General features: G+C 40.6%; 2 protein-coding genes and 1 pseudogene across 2 annotated transcripts; 2 read left to right on the top strand and 1 right to left on the bottom strand.

Annotated features, from left to right (window-relative positions):
* Positions 1-8,003: 8,003 nt before the first annotated feature.
* On the top strand, positions 8,004-11,205 carry LOC139946086 (uncharacterized; annotated as a pseudogene).
* Positions 10,084-11,167, top strand: LOC139945750 (uncharacterized). Its single transcript, XM_071943139.1, has 2 exons — positions 10,084-10,977; positions 11,132-11,167. The coding sequence occupies exons 1-2, from the start codon at positions 10,084-10,086 to the stop codon at positions 11,165-11,167; spliced, it is 930 nt and encodes a 309-aa protein (XP_071799240.1).
* A 1,531-nt stretch (positions 11,206-12,736) lies between the features above and the next one.
* LOC139946181 (uncharacterized) lies at positions 12,737-15,014 on the bottom strand. The gene is made up of 2 exons (XM_071943802.1): positions 13,679-15,014; positions 12,737-13,637 (listed from the first exon to the last, which is right to left on the bottom strand). Exon 1 carries the CDS (start codon positions 14,980-14,982, stop codon positions 14,059-14,061), a length of 924 nt encoding a protein of 307 aa, XP_071799903.1. The 5' UTR covers positions 14,983-15,014; the 3' UTR covers positions 12,737-13,637; positions 13,679-14,058.
* Positions 15,015-15,721: the final 707 nt, after the last annotated feature.

Genomic DNA, 15,721 nt, shown 5'->3' with positions numbered 1-15,721 from the left:
ATTCGTGGGAAAATTACTTCTTTCTCGAAAACTATGGCACTTCAGAGGGAGCTGTTTCTCACGATGTTTTATACCATCAACCTCCCCATTGCTCGTCACCAAGAAAGGTTTTATGCTAACAACTATTTTGAGTAACTACCAATAGTGTCAACTGCCTTTAATTATTTTCAGAACAACATCTGGGGGCGACTATGCTAGGGGGCGACATTGTCAGGGGGCGACGTTGTCAGGGGCGACTTTGAAACAACTCGGGGTGAGCCAGGTAGGGGGCGACTTTGTTCCAACCCGGGGCGAGCCTTTAAGTATTTTCAGAATCTGGGTGGGGGCGACTTTGCTAGGGGGCGACATTGGCTGGGGGCGACATTGTCAGGGGGCGACTCTGCTAGGGGGCGACATTGTTTGGGGGCGACATTGTCAGGGGGCGACTTTGAAACAGCTCGGGGTGAGCCAGGTAGGGGACGACTTTGCAGGGGGCGACTTTGCTGGTGGCGAGCTTGTCAGGTTGTAGATGGAAAGAAGGTTGGAGGTTACAGAACTGTTGTGTGTAATCTCATGTACAAGGTCAACTATAGTATAGTAAACAAACTGGTCCTTGCTAAATACCTTTAATTAATTTTTTGTAAAATACCTTGAATTTGTTATCAAGTTACTGTATGTTTCTATTGTTATAACATGTTAAAGCGTGTTGGAACATGGTTAATCCAAATGTTTTATTCAAATGTTTCAATGTTATATGATCCTTGGTATTTTCGTGATGTCATTGAAATGTTACAGAATGTTGGAACCTTTTTGTATTTGAAGTAAAGACTTCATGCACATTTCATGCAACTCTTTACTAGACACTCAGTCCCTTCAGATTCAGTGAAAAAGTATCCGATAATTGTTATATTATTGCACATCGTTGATTGTTTGAATATTGGTTAAATAAAGTGTTTATGGCGTTTTCGCTACAACATTGTAGTTCTTGATAAATCGATTAATGTATTCATTATCAGTATATTGGCCAGGCTCTCGAATTTGCCCGGCCATTTGGAACTCCCGTCTAAAGGTCACCGTTATTTTACAGGAAGCGCACCAATCCATGTAGCTGCCAATGCATTTTAAAATGAATATTTTATTGATTTTGCATTTTGAAGGAGGCAAATCAACTTTTTCAATAAAAAACAAACAGATTAGTTCTTTATAAAAAAAAAACACTCTGGTCCTTGCTTTGAGGTTTTAATAACCATAGGGTGTAATCTCATGTACGAGGTCATCTATAGTATAGTAAACACACTGGTCCATGCTTGAAAGGTTACAGAACTGTTGGGTGTTATCTCATGTACAAGGTCCACTTTAGTATAGTAAACACACTGGTCCACGCTTTATAGGGTATATAACCATTGGGTGTAATCTCATGTACAAGGTCCACTTTAGTGTAGTAACAACACTGGTCCTCGCTTTATAGGGTAAATAACCACCGGGTGTAATTTCATGTACAATGTCCACTATAGTATAGTACACACTGGTCCATGCTCGAAGGTTACAGAACTGTTGTGTGTAATCTCATGTACAAGGTCCACTATAGTATAGTAAACAAACTGGTCCTTGCTTTGAGTGTAAACTCATGTACAAGGTCCACTATAGTACAGTAAACACACTGGTCCTTGTAGGGTAAATAACCATTGGGTGTAGTCTCATGTACGAGGTCATCTATAGTATAGTAAACACACTGGTCCATGCTTGAAGGTTACAGAACTGTTGGGTGTAATCTCATGTAAAAGGTCCACTTTAACATAGTAAACACACTGGTCTACGCTTTATAGGGTATATAACCATTGGGTGTAATCTCATGTACAAGGCCCACTTTAGTATAGTAACAACACTGGTCCTCGCTTTATAGGGTAAATAACCACCGGGTGTAATTTCATGTACAAGGTCCACTATAGTATAGTACACACTGGTCCATGCTCGAAGGCTACAGAACTGTTGTGTGTAATCTCATGTACAAGGTCCACTATAGTATAGTAAACAAACTGGTCCTTGCTTTGAGTGTAAACTCATGTACAAGGTCCACTATAGTATAGTAAACACACTGGTCCTTGTAGGGTAAATAACTATTGGGTGTAGTCTCATGTACAAGGTCCACTATAGTATAGTAAACACACTGGTCCATGTTTTGAGTGTAAACTCAATCCATGTACAATGTCCACTATAGTATAGTAAACACACTGGTCCATGCTTGAAGGTTACAGAACCATTGGGTGTAATCTCATGTACAAGGTCCACTATAGTATAGTAAACACACTGGTCCACGCTTTATAGGGTAAATAACCATTGGGTGTAATCTCATGTACAAGGTCCACTATAGTATAGTAAACACACGTATGGTTATAACCATTGGCTGTAATCTCATGTTCAAGGTCCACTATTGTATAGTAAGCTTTTATCCTGATGAAGGAATTGCTTTAGAAATATATTTCAAATATTAACTTAATGTCATTTGCAGTGTCCGCTCCTTATATGTGCATTTCAAAGTCAATGATGTCTTAAAAAACCTCCTCCACGTAATCAGTCCTCTGTTAGATAGTAAAGATTAGGAGTCCACGCTTGCATATACCAGTAAGTGTGTGAAAAAAATGAAGTCCTCAGTTGGATAGTTTAAAAAAAGAGTCCTCACTTGCAGGTCTATACCAGTAGGTGTGCGTGTGTGTGTGTGTGTGTTGGCCCAGCTATCTTTGTGTGGACGTCACCTTGTTTGCACACCAACAAACTGTGGACTGTTGACTTTGTGTGGACATACACCGGGTCCACACAATGTTTTTGGCCTATTTTATTTAATAACTGAAAATAATATTATTCCATTGTTTTTAGTTTGGTCCACACAATGAAGGAATGTCTGTAAAAATCAAAACAACACTGTGTGGACTGCACACCCATCAATGTCGCCCTCTTTTGACTTAGTAGTGTGTGTGAAAATTTATATTATGTCATAATGTCGCCCTCTACTGATGGATCATGAATGAGTGAACTTTCAACCAATCACAGTGCTTGTTTGAGGTCCACACAGCACATGCGGCGGCAGCGGCCATCTTTTGTGGCATCTACAGACACTTCTTGTGAGGAAGCACCAACAAATATAGGTAAATGCATCATGGCAGTGCCATTTTTATTTAATATTTGTACAAAGGAGTGTTAACACTACTACTAGTACTAGTTGTAGCATGGAAAGTATCACTGATAGGCCATTGCCACCTAGGCCTACTGTAAGTGTTCCGAGTACTGCTGCTAATGTTTGTGTTGGTGGTCACAAATCTACAAATCCAGCAGCTGTTAATAGTGTTATTGGAACTATTAGAGAAGACAACATTTTAAGATTTGTCAGGGTTCACAGAACTGGTGAAAGACGGAGAGCAAGTAGATTCAGCATTGCTTGGTTTCTTTATTTCAAGAGAATTGTTATTTTTCTCTTATTTGTCATCATATTTCTACAACTGCTGGTATTATATATCGCGAGATACACAACATAGCGACATACTAATTATTTATAATAGTATGTCAAGTGAAGGTAAACTTACTTTTATAAGCTTATTACTATTTTTGTGATAATCGTAACCGTAGACCTACTTAGGTCAGGGCTCGAATTTAGGGTGCCAAAATCCACAAGACTGCAACGCAGGGCTTGTTAATGTAGCTCAACAAGTTTACTGCCCTGGACCATAAGGTTTTGTACAAGACCAGGGCCCATTTCATAATCATAACGGTAAGCACATTTTTTGTGCTTACTGTAGCAGACAAATTTGCTTAGGTGTAAGAGTATTTCACAGGTTAGCTGGTTAGCAAGAAAATTAGGCGGCCAGCTTGCGCGTTCACCATGGAATTTGCATTGTGACGTCATTCATTTTCGTGCAGTAAGCACTAAGCACCGGAAAGTTGGCATGCCTTTTCGTTAAGCAGCTCTAAGAAATTGTGAACAAAAAAAAAGAATTACATATTAGATACAGTTTAACATTTGAACTGGTTTAATTTGAACAAGCATTAGGAGAAGATTTATCTCATTTGAATTATGGGAATACTCGACAAAATTTGAAGAGAATTATCAGACTGAAAGTCAACAAAAACATAAGACCTCCACAAAAACACTGGCCTTTGGCCTGCAGTTCAGTGTAAATTTCGAGCCCTAGTACTAGTTCTAGTAGTGTTGTTCCGAGCCCTAGTACTAGTTCTAGTAGTGTTGTTCCGAGCCCTAGTACTAGTTCTAGTAGTGTTGTTCCGAGCCCTAGTACTAGTTCTAGTAGTGTTGTTCCGAGCCCTAGTACTAGTTCTAGTAGTGTTGTTCCGAGCCCTAGTACTAGTTCTAGTAGTGTTGTTCCGAGCCCTTGTACTAGTTCTAGTAGTGTTGTTCCGAGCCCTAGTACTAGTTCTAGTAGTGTTGTTCCGAGCCCTAGTACTAGTTCTAGTAGTGTTGTTCCGAGCCCTAGTACTAGTTCTAGTACTTGTTCACATCCCTTTAGACCATCAGAATGTCAGGAGGATCGAGTCAGGGTAACGATTACTATTAATAATACCGTCCATACTCTACTGCTGAGCTGTGAGCACTACAGCATAGATCAGATGCTGTTACAGTGGTAGTGATCCAATAATCTTAATTTATTAGGGGGTATGTGCCCCGTGCCCCCCCCCCCCCTTAGTTACGCCACTGACGTGGTTTTGTGGGGGGCCCCAAGTTCAATATTGGGCTTCTAAAAAATGCGAATTAGTTTGAACACACCATAAGTTATAGGCCTATACATTTTAGTCTTGTTCACTGACCAGTTTAAAACAATTAAAGTTTAAAATATTACCATTATTATTTTTAGGGATGCATCGAAATAGGAGAAGGGCCCCTGCGCCCAGAGAGGTAGCACACTTCTTTTGTAATAAGAAGTGTGATCAAGAGGGTTTTGTTTGCAAGTACATAAACCCAGATATCGGTAAGAGTGTTGCTTTAAATTGTAAAAGCTGAAATAAAGATTGTTTGAGAGTACTGCTGAAAGTAACCGGTTAGTTCACTAACCGCTTAACCAAAACATTCATCATGACAATAACAAAATACTCTGGATCATTAATTTGTGTTCATCTTCAAGTTTTTGATATAAAATAATTATGACACACACACACACACTTACTGGTATAGACCTGCAAGTGAGGACTCTTTTTTTAAACTATCCAACTGAGGACTTCATTTTTTTTCACACACTTACTGGTATATGCAAGCGTGGACTCCTAATGTTTACTATCTAACAGAGGAATGATTACGTGGAGGAGGTTTTTTAAGACATCATTGACTTTGAAATGCACATATAAGGAGCGGACACTGCAAATGACATTAAGTTAACATTTAAAATATATTTCTAAAGCAATTCCTTCATCAGGATAAAAGCTTACTATACAATAGTGGACCTTGAACATGAGATTACAGCCAATGGTTCTAACCATACGTGTGTTTACTATACTATAGTGGACCTTGTACATGAGATTACACCCAATGGTCATTTACCCTATAAAGCGTGGACCAGTGTGTTTACTATACTACAGTGGACCTTGTACATGAGATTACACCCAACAGTTCTGTAACCTTCAAGCATGGACTAGTGTGTTTACTATACTAAAGTGGACCTTGTACATGGATTGAGTTTTACACTCAAAACATGGACCAGTGTTTACTATACTATAGTGGACCTTGTACATGAGATTACACCCAATGGTTATTTACCCTACATGGACCAGTGTGTTTACTATGCTATAGTGGACCTTGTACATGAGATTACACCCAATGGTTATTTACCCTACAAGGACCAGTGTGTTTACTATACTATAGTGGACCTTGTACATGCGTTTACACTCAAAGCAAGGACCAGTTTGTTTACTATACTATAGTGGACCTTGTACATGAGATTACACACAACAGTTCTGTAACTTTCGAGCATGGACCAGTGTGTTTACTATACTATAGTGGACCTTGTACATGAAATTACACCCGGTGGTTATTTACCCTATAAAGCGTGGACCAGTGTGTTTACTATACTATAGTGGACCTTGTACATGAGATTACACACAACAGTTCTGTAACCTTCGAGCATGGACCAGTGTGTTTACTATACTATAGTGGACCTTTTACATGAAATTACACCCGGTGGTTATTTACCCTATAAAGCGTGGACCAGTGTTTACTATACTATAGTGGACCTTGTACATGAGATTACACCCAACAGTTCTGTAACCTTCGAGCATGGACCAGTGTGTACTATACTATAATGGACCTTGTACATGAAATTACACCCAATGGTTATTTACCCTATAAAGCGTGGACCAGTGTGTTTACTATACTATAGTGGACCTTGTACATGAGATTACACCCAATGGTTATTTACCCTATAAAGCGTGGACCATTGTGTTTACTATACTACAGTGGACCTTGTACATGAGATTACACCCAACAGTTCTGTAACCTTCAACATGGACCAGTGTGTTTACTATACTATAGTGGACCTTGTACATGAGATTACACATTTTTTGTCTGGCGGCTGATATTGTCTTGTGTTACGAATAGTGCACTAGGCCTATTGGTCATTTCAACTTGGTTAAGGTGGTTCCTCCGATGTTTAACCCCACGGGTGGGGGTGTCTGGCAGGCCAAGTGCAGCCAAATTATGAATCAAGGGCCACATCTTAAATAGCATACACCTTTCAGCCAAACAGCTGGGGTCGTTATTAAATTACGGGCTCTTAACGTTTGAAAGAATACCACCACGACGCGCGGTGTCGGCCGGGGGTGGAGCTCCAAAAGGGGGAGATTACAGCATATTTTAAGAGGCTGTATCTCGGAAACGGTACGGGGTATGGATTTAATTTTTGGTTTGTGTTCATTTTAGCCATAGTGGAACAGTTAGACAAAGTTTCATGTAAATCTGAGCTAATTTGACAACTGGTTAATTTCAGCCCATAGGTTTGTACACAAAATATTTAGGGGAGGGGGTGTCTGGCAGGCCTAATGCTCAGAAAATTTGTCTGGCGGTTGAAATTGTTTACTTAGTATCATTAGAATTAGAATTAAAATTAGAATGATTTATTCAGCCAACGTTAAAAAGTTAAAAACCTAAAACATCGGAAATTGTAGTGTACCTCGAGCTCTCTAGATTAACAACCACAAAATACATTTAAAAACATTGCGAAGAAAATACTAAAATAAAATTAGATACAAATATAAGCTACAAAAAGCAGAAAACAAACTAGTTATCATTAAAAGCACGAACAGCATGAGGATAAAAACTATCTATGAACCGCTTACTACCTTTAAAATGCTTAAGACGACGGTTAGAAGGGAGAAATTGGAAATAATCAGCTGCTGGGTAGAACTCGTCCTGCATTATAGACCTAGTGCGTTTACACATTCTGTGACTATAGATTGATTCAAGTGATGGCAGGCTAGCACCGATAATCCTCTCTGCAGATCGTACAACAGAATTCAGCTTGCGAAGATCACTGGCAGAAACACGACCAAACCAATTAATGATGGATGAACAAAGGATGCTTTCAATTATAGCCCGGTAAAAATTTACTAAAATACACTTACGAACACCAAATGAGTTCAGTTTACGTAAAAAGAATAAACGTTGACGGGCCTTTTTCAGAATTTCATGGCAATTAATGTTCCAAGTAAGGTCATTGGCAATGTACGTACCGAGTAGTTTAAAACTACCAACTTGTTCTACAACGTTGTCATGGATATAAACAGGCTCTTTAATGTTCTTATGTTTCCTACGGAAGTCCACAATCAACTCTTTTGTTTTGTCTACATTTAATATGAGATTGTTTTCCTCGCACCATTTAACAACAGAAGTAATCTGAGCACGACAAGCACTTTCATCGTCATTTTGAATTCCACCTCGTCATCACCTCCACTTCGGACTTACATGAGATTACACTTTCCACCGGAGTAATTAGTCACAGTTGAGAGAACATGAAAAGATGTTCCTGGTATAAATGCCCCACCACGCCCAGTGCTCCCCAATACATTTTTCTGTGCCGGAGTATGTACATCGAATCTCTATACTTCGTACAATTACGGGTATATGTTGGCACTTTGCACCATGGACAACTACGACGAACCAGATCTCCTTGAGTTGATGGCTGGCCCATCGGGTGCAATTGATACCCAGGAAGACCCGGGTTTGGGACAAGATGACAATTCATCAATTGGCTTAGTTTCGGGCAAACCGAAAGTTAAAGGCCGAAAGCCTAAGCGCTCAACGGTCCCGTCATCAGACACGGTTTCCCGGCAAGAATTTGCGGATGTTTCAGGGAAACTTGCATGTATGGCCGAAGCCATCGAAAACATGCAAACAGTGATTCTCAGTCGACCCGCCAAGCGGCCTAGACTGTCATCGGATTCAGAATCTGATACGGAGAGTGCCTCAAAGGCCATAGACGAGCTCCTTCAAGAGAGCCAGCAGGGGTCAAAAACCTTATGCCCAGATGACCAGTTGTTGGACAATTTTGAACAACTATATGCGGAGGATGCACCGACTGCCGATGCAGTCAATGACAAATTGGCTAAGGTAGTGGATAAAATGGTCCGCCATAAATTGCCGGAGGACAAGGCCGTGGAAAAGCTCAAGACCATCCAAAGACCGACCAACGTCAAAAATTTGGAGTGCACTCGGGTTAACCCCGAGATATGGAGCTCACTAAAGCCAAAGACTCGCTCTCAGGACATAAAATTCCAGAAGGTGCAACAGGCACTTCTTAAAGGAATTATACCCGTAGTTGGGGTAATAAACTCACTTATGTCCAGACCCGCTGCTACTGACCCGCCCACTCAGGTAAACCCTGATTTCAAGGTTGAAATCACCAAGCTATTGGATGCGGTGGCCATTATTGGACACGCCAACCAGGAACTGAATGTGCGAAGACGGGATTTGATTAAGCCCGATCTTAACAAACAATTTTCTGGTCTTTGCTCGCCACATGTGCCCGTAACAGGGTTTTTATTTGGTGATGACTTGCCCCAACAGTGCAAGGACATACAGCAGACCAACAAAATTGGGAACAAAGTTGGCTGGTCAACTTTCAGAGGAAACGACAAACATGATCGGAAACGACCCATGCACAACAACAGGGGTAATTCGAACTACACCAGCCAATTCAGAAGAGGTGGTCATTTAAACTATCAGCGCCACAACAGACACCGAGACACTCGGTGGAATGCCAAGCCACGACAAGATGTGGAAACAGCAAAGTAATTCGGCATGTCCCTACAAGTACAACCAGTGCACTGGTAAGTACAACATGCATTAAATCTAGCAAAATTGCAGGTAGATTAGCACAATTTGTTACAAAATGGCAAGAAATAACTTCAGATAAGTGGGTTCTAGATGCTATAAAGCACTATGAAATAGAATTTGGGAAACGACCCTTACAATCGTTCCCCCCTAAACAAATTAAATTTGTTCCCAATGAAGTTGAAATTATCTCGAAGGAAATTGATAAACTGCTCCAAAAAGGAGCAATTACACATGCTACCCATGAATATGGTGAGTTTGTATCAAACATTTTCATCCGTCCAAAGAAAGACGGGACTTTTCGCCCAATTATCAACCTTCGCCAGTTGAATAAATCAGTGGCCTATGTCCATTTTAAAATGGAAACAATTCATTTTGCTCTGCAATTAATCCGACCACACTGCTTTATGGCATCAATTGATCTTAAAGATGCGTACTTCACAGTACCGATTGCCAAAAACCACCGCAAATATTTGCGTTTTATGTGGCAGAACAAATTGTTCGAATTTACCTGTCTGCCTTTCGGTTTAGCTTGTGCACCAAGGGTATTTACAAAGATAATGAAACCTTTGATAGCCTCTTTAAGACTAATGGGACACGAATCTTGTGACTACATTGACGACGCTTTGTTGATAGGTGCAACAAAAGAAGAGTGCATAACCAATGTTAAAGCTCGAGTTGCCCTCACCCAAGAGTTAGGATTTATAGTCAATACTGGGAAATCTGTCATGAAACCCACGAAGACCATTGTGTTTCTGGGTTTTACAATAAATTCAGAAAACATGACAATTGCTATTCCTCCAGCAAAAAAGAGGAAAATTGAAGCGGCTATTCATAACATTATTGTTGCCAATCTTCCCAAAATTAGGGACGTTGCCCAAGTAGTGGGCTTTTTAGTCTCTTGTGATATTGCCGTACCGTACGGTACATTATTCAGAAGATCTATTGAATCTGAGAAAAACGCAGCATTGACTGCAAACCATGATGATTTTGATGCAAGAATGTCATTGTCTGACCAAGCTAAGGCAGACTTAAACTGGTGGCTTACTAACCTACAGTATGCTAGTGCCCCCATTCACAGAAACAAGCCCGATTTCATTGTTGAAACTGACGCGTCCCTCAATGGCTGGGGTGCGAATTGCAATGGGCATATGTTAGGTGGACAGTGGTCAGCTGAGGAAGCTACATGGCATATTAACTACCTTGAGCTTAAAGCTTGCTTTTTTGCCTTACAGTCCCTTTTTAGTAAACATAAGGACATTCACGTACACCTTAAATCGGACAATACAACTGCCGTGTCATACATAACGTTTTTTGGCGGCACACACTCCGTTCAGTTAAATGAACTGGCCAGGGAATTCTGGCTTTGGTGTTTGAATAGGAAAATATGGCTGTCCGTTTCATTCTTGCCGGGTATTGAAAATGTGAGTGCTGATTTTGCATCACGTCACTTCCGTGAAGATATCGAATGGAAGTTACACCCAGAAGTTTTCCGGAAGATTATCGATATCTTTATGACGCCAAATATTGACATGTTTGCGTCAAGATTGAACCATCAGATTCAACCTTATGTATCGTGGAAACCTGACCCAAACGCATTTTTCAATGATGCATTCACGCTAGACTGGACAAACTATAAGGTCTACGCGTTTCCCCCGTTCTGCCTTATTGGGAAAGTATTGACAAAGATCGAATATGAGGAGTCAACAGCCATACTTGTTGCTCCACTTTGGCATACACAAGCATGGTTTCCTAAGATGCTTAAACTGTTGGTGAACAAACCAATTATTTTGCCAAAAAGAACTAATTTACTCTCACTCCCTTCCTCAGGTAGACTACACCCATTGCGAGATCGGCTGCAACTGATGGCATGCCATTTGTCAGGGAAAACTTACAGAGCCAGGGAATTTCGCAGCACGCTGCCGACATTATTATCTCATCCTGGCGGACTTCAACCAAGAAGTCTTACCGATCAGCGATCCAAAAATGGGTTCTGTTCTGTGCTCGAACAAAGAGTGATCCACTTCGAGCGACTGTAGCGGTGATCCTAGACTGCTTAACAGAGGAATTTGACAAGGGTAGTAGTTACAGCACACTGAACACACTACGTAGTGCATTGTCAGCAATACTAGCCCCTATAGATGGGACACCAATTGGGTCTCTCCCCCTGATAAAAAGGTTCATGACAGGTGTCTTCAACATGAGACCTGCAATACCCAGATATACTTGTACATGGGACGTTAATACTGTGTTACAATACTTAACAAATTTGGGTCCGTCTAATAAGTTGTTCTTAAAAGAACTCACTATGAAGCTAGTTATGCTTGTTGCATTGATTTCAGGACAAAGATGTCAAACTTTGTCGCTACTTAATTTAGACGACGCTGAAGTTACAGCTACAAAAATTATCTTTGTTGTATCTAAGTTGACGAAAACCAGCAAGATTGGCAAACAGCCTGTTAGTTTGGTGTTACCGAGGTATCCTCATGATGACCAACTTTGTGTCATGACGACGCTAAAACAGTATTTAATTAAGACGAAATCCCTAAGGGGTAAACAACGGTGTTTGTTTGTAAGCTATGCATCACCCCACAAACAAGTAAGGTCAGAGACAATCTCTCGCTGGATAAAGAACACGTTGCATAAGGCTGGCATCGACACAGCCAAGTTCACAGCACATAGTACTCGATCTGCTGCATGCAGTGCTGCTTTTAAGAATGGAGTACCACTGAACATTATTTTAAGTACTGGCCATTGGGCGAGAAGTAGTACTTTTGCTAAATTTTATAACAAACCAGTAGGGCAAACAGATCACAGCTTTGCAAACGCAGTTTTGGCTGGTACAACCAAGTAGGTTGGTCGTTTCTTAAGAAATGAAAATGTAATTTGTTATATTAATGCACGATTTTCTCTTGCTTATTATGTTTACAACAGTTAAAGAGTTCAGAGCTATAGAACGTTAATAAATTGTGATAAAACCATCAAGTCGTATACACAATCACGTTTTTTATTGCATGTTGCCCGTCTCTGTGCTCTAAAATCTCATGTAAGTCCGAAGTGGAGGTGATGACGAGGTGGAATTCTAAAATTAAACGAATAGAATGAAGTTTAATTGGAATTCTACTGAGTCTATCACCGACACTGAAGGACTTACATTCCCTCCACATAGGTTGCAACTTTAATTAGTTGACCCACCCCATTTTCGCCGGGCACAATGTTCCTTGGTGAAAAATGTATTGGGGAGCACTGGGCGTGGTGGGGCATTTATACCAGGAACATCTTTTCATGTTCTCTCAACTGTGACTAATTACTCCGGTGGAAAGTGTAATCTCATGTAAGTCCTTCAGTGTCGGTGATAGACTCAGTAGAATTCCAATTAAACTTCATTCTATTCGTTTAATTTTAGAATTAAACCAATTAGACTAGTATCATCTGCAAACTTAACAACAAGCGAATTGGGGTTGGTCGCTTTACAATCATGAGTATACAATGAATATAAAAGTGGTGACAGGACACAACCTTGCGGAGTACCAGTATTTAACACAAGAGAATGTGAAGTGCAACTACCAATTCTTACAACCTGACGACGTTCCAATAAAAAGTCTAGAATCCAATTAGAAATTGAAACAGGGAGCTCGAGGTCATTGATAAGTTTAAAATGCAATTTACATGGTACAATTGTGTTAAAAGCAGAACTATAATCAATAAAAAGAATTCTAGCATAAGACATAGATTGCTCAAGATGGCGCAAAACTTCATGGAGACAAATTGCATCCTCAACACTACGATTAGTTCTGTAAGCAAATTGATGACTATCCATATTAGGAGGTAAAATTGATTTAAGAAATTGAAGAACGAAACCTTCAAAAATTTTCTTTGGGATTGAAGTCAGTGCCACTGGCCTATAATCATTTAAGTTCGAAATGGACTTCTTCTTAGGAACAGGTATTATAACAGATTGTTTAAAACAAAGAGGAACTTTACGTTGCAGCAAAGATAAGTTAAAAATGTCAGTGAAAACACCAGCCAGCTGAGTAGAACAGAATTTCAATAGTCGGGGGAAAATTCCATCAGGGCCTGCCGCTTTATGTTCATTGAGGCGAGAAAACTTGCGTTGGACATCTGATGCGCTGATTGTGAATGGTGCCTCGTTATCGTTCTCCGGAACAGTTGCTGGTGCGGTGGCATTTGCGTTGTCAAAGCGACTATAAAAGTTGTTCAGTTGAGAAGGAAGTGTTGCGTCATCTGTACTCGTTGTTTTGACAGGGCCCTTATACTGGGTAATTAGATTGATGTTACCCCATAGTTCTCTAGGATTGTTAGTGTCAAATCTATCCTCAAGTTTGATTTTGAAAGATCGTTTAGCATCTCTAATACCTTTTTTTAGAGATGATTTGGCTAAGCGGAATTCTTCAGGGTTGACGTCTTTTAACCGGTAGGCCTCATCCTTGGCAAGAAGCTTTCTTCTAATTTTCTTATTGAACCAAGGTTTATTGTTAGGATATTGTGTCAGAACTTTGGTTTGAACACACGAATCCACACAGAAGTTGATATAATCAATAGTTGTTTCAACATACTCATCAAGGCCCGTGCCTTGACTAAAGCCGTCCCATGTGGTACATTCAAAACTACCGCGTAACTGATCAACTGACGCAGTAGACCATATCCTCACCGTCTTCTTTGTAGGTTTGCTTTGTTTAAGTTCTTGCTTGTAGGCTGGAATGAGAAACACCACTGAGTGATCAGAGTTACCGAGGCTAGCACGAGGTATTGACTTGTAAGGCACCTTTCACTGGGCAGTAACAATGGTCCAGGGTGGCAGAACCTCGGGTGGGGCATGTCACAAATTGCCGGTAATTAGGCGCAACGGATTTCAAGTTTGCCCTGTTAAAATCACCTGCAACAATTGTTAGGGTTTCTGGGTCTGCGTTCTCGTAGCTTGAAATAACATCAGAGAGAGTGTTCAAAGCAACATCGGTGTCCGCTTTAGGGTGAATGTACACTGATGTTAGCGTAACTGATGAAAACTCCCTTGGTAGATAAAAGGGTCTACACTTGATTGCCAAATATTCCACATCAGTGTAGCAACCACTAGATATAATCCTAATGTCTGTGCACCATTTATTGTTGATTAAAAAGCATACTCCTCCACCTTTCCCCTTCTTTGTAATAACAGGGTCACGATCTTGTCTATAAATGGTAAATCCAGAGGGTTGCAAAATAGAGTCAGGATGTGAAAGTTTAAGCCATGTTTCTGAGAAACAAAATACACAACAATTTTTATAGTCATTCTGGTTGTTAATACGGTAGATCAATTCATCCATTTTGTTGTAAAGTCTCTGGACATTGAATACAATGATGCTAGGTACTGGAGTTTTACCCTTGCGATTGCGTAGCTTGACCAGCAGTCCGCCTCTCCTACCTCTCTTCCGTCTATGGTGCTTTGTGTACCGTGGCTGGCCAACATGTTGAACAGAGTTGTTGTCCTCAATCGGCTGGCAAAATGTCTCTATTTCTGTCAAATCAACACTGGTTGTAGCTTCACCAACGTTGGACCGAAGGAATAACAGCTCATCTCTGCTATATTTGAGTGAAACAGCAGATATTGCACCCAATAAAACACATAAAAACAACAAAATCATCAGAGCTCGAGAGAACGTGTCGCCATTGAACGGCGCCATACTAAAAGCATGATGGTGATGACCATTTTCACTTGGTTTCATGTGGTATCTAGAATGTTTGAACCAGCCCATTATTTTGCCTCTTTGTTGGGGGTCCATGCGCTACACGCAGCGGGGGGGGGGGGGGGGGGGTCCCCGGCAGACATCCATATTTGACTATGTCAGGTTATCCACTAAATGTTCATGTACTCAAATATTGGTACCTCGTTCGTTTAACCAAAGTGCTCTGGGCTGCCGGTCTATGTCGGCTTGAAGCCTTTTGCACACTGTATCTGCGGTCACCGCTTTCAACATCAAGCCCCAATTTCTAGAGCTGGTTTGTCCCAGGATCGGCTCCACAGAGTCTTTTATAATTGGGACTCGGTCTTTTAAAAGGAAAAGGAACAAGCTTACATGAAACTGTTACTACATCTCCTATCTGTTTCTATGGTATATCTACCGTGTGGGTCCACACTGCATTGGTCATAAAACTGTTCATACCTCCTTTCTGTTTCTATGGTATATCTACTGTGTGGGTCCACACTGCATTGGTCATGAAACTGTTAACACATCTCCTATCTGTTTCTATGGTATATCTACTGTGTGGGTCCACACTGCATTGGTCAGGAAACTGTTAAAACATCTCATCTCTGTTTCTATGGTATATCTACTGTGTAGGTCCACACTGCATTGGTCATGAAACTGTTCACACATCTCCTATCTGTTTCTATGGTATATCTACTGTGTGGGTCCACACTGC

The sequence above is a fragment of the Asterias amurensis genome, chromosome 13 (assembly GCF_032118995.1).
Source record: "Asterias amurensis chromosome 13, ASM3211899v1".
In the NCBI taxonomy this organism is placed as follows: domain Eukaryota; kingdom Metazoa; phylum Echinodermata; class Asteroidea; order Forcipulatida; family Asteriidae; genus Asterias; species Asterias amurensis.
The sequence above is the reverse complement of the archived record's forward strand: the minus strand, read 5'-3'. Positions and strand labels throughout refer to the sequence as shown.

Bases quoted from the DNA above. Each gene is read 5' to 3' on its own strand.
- LOC139945750 (XM_071943139.1), top strand. From the start codon at position 10,084: ATGACAATTGCTATTCCTCCAGCAAAAAAGAGGAAAATTGAAGCGGCT. The intron at 10,978-11,131 runs GTATTGACAAAG...TCCCTTCCTCAG, and splicing joins CGTTCTGCCTTATTGGGAAA to GTAGACTACACCCATTGCGA.
- LOC139946181 (XM_071943802.1), bottom strand. From the start codon at position 14,982: ATGGCGCCGTTCAATGGCGACACGTTCTCTCGAGCTCTGATGATTTTG.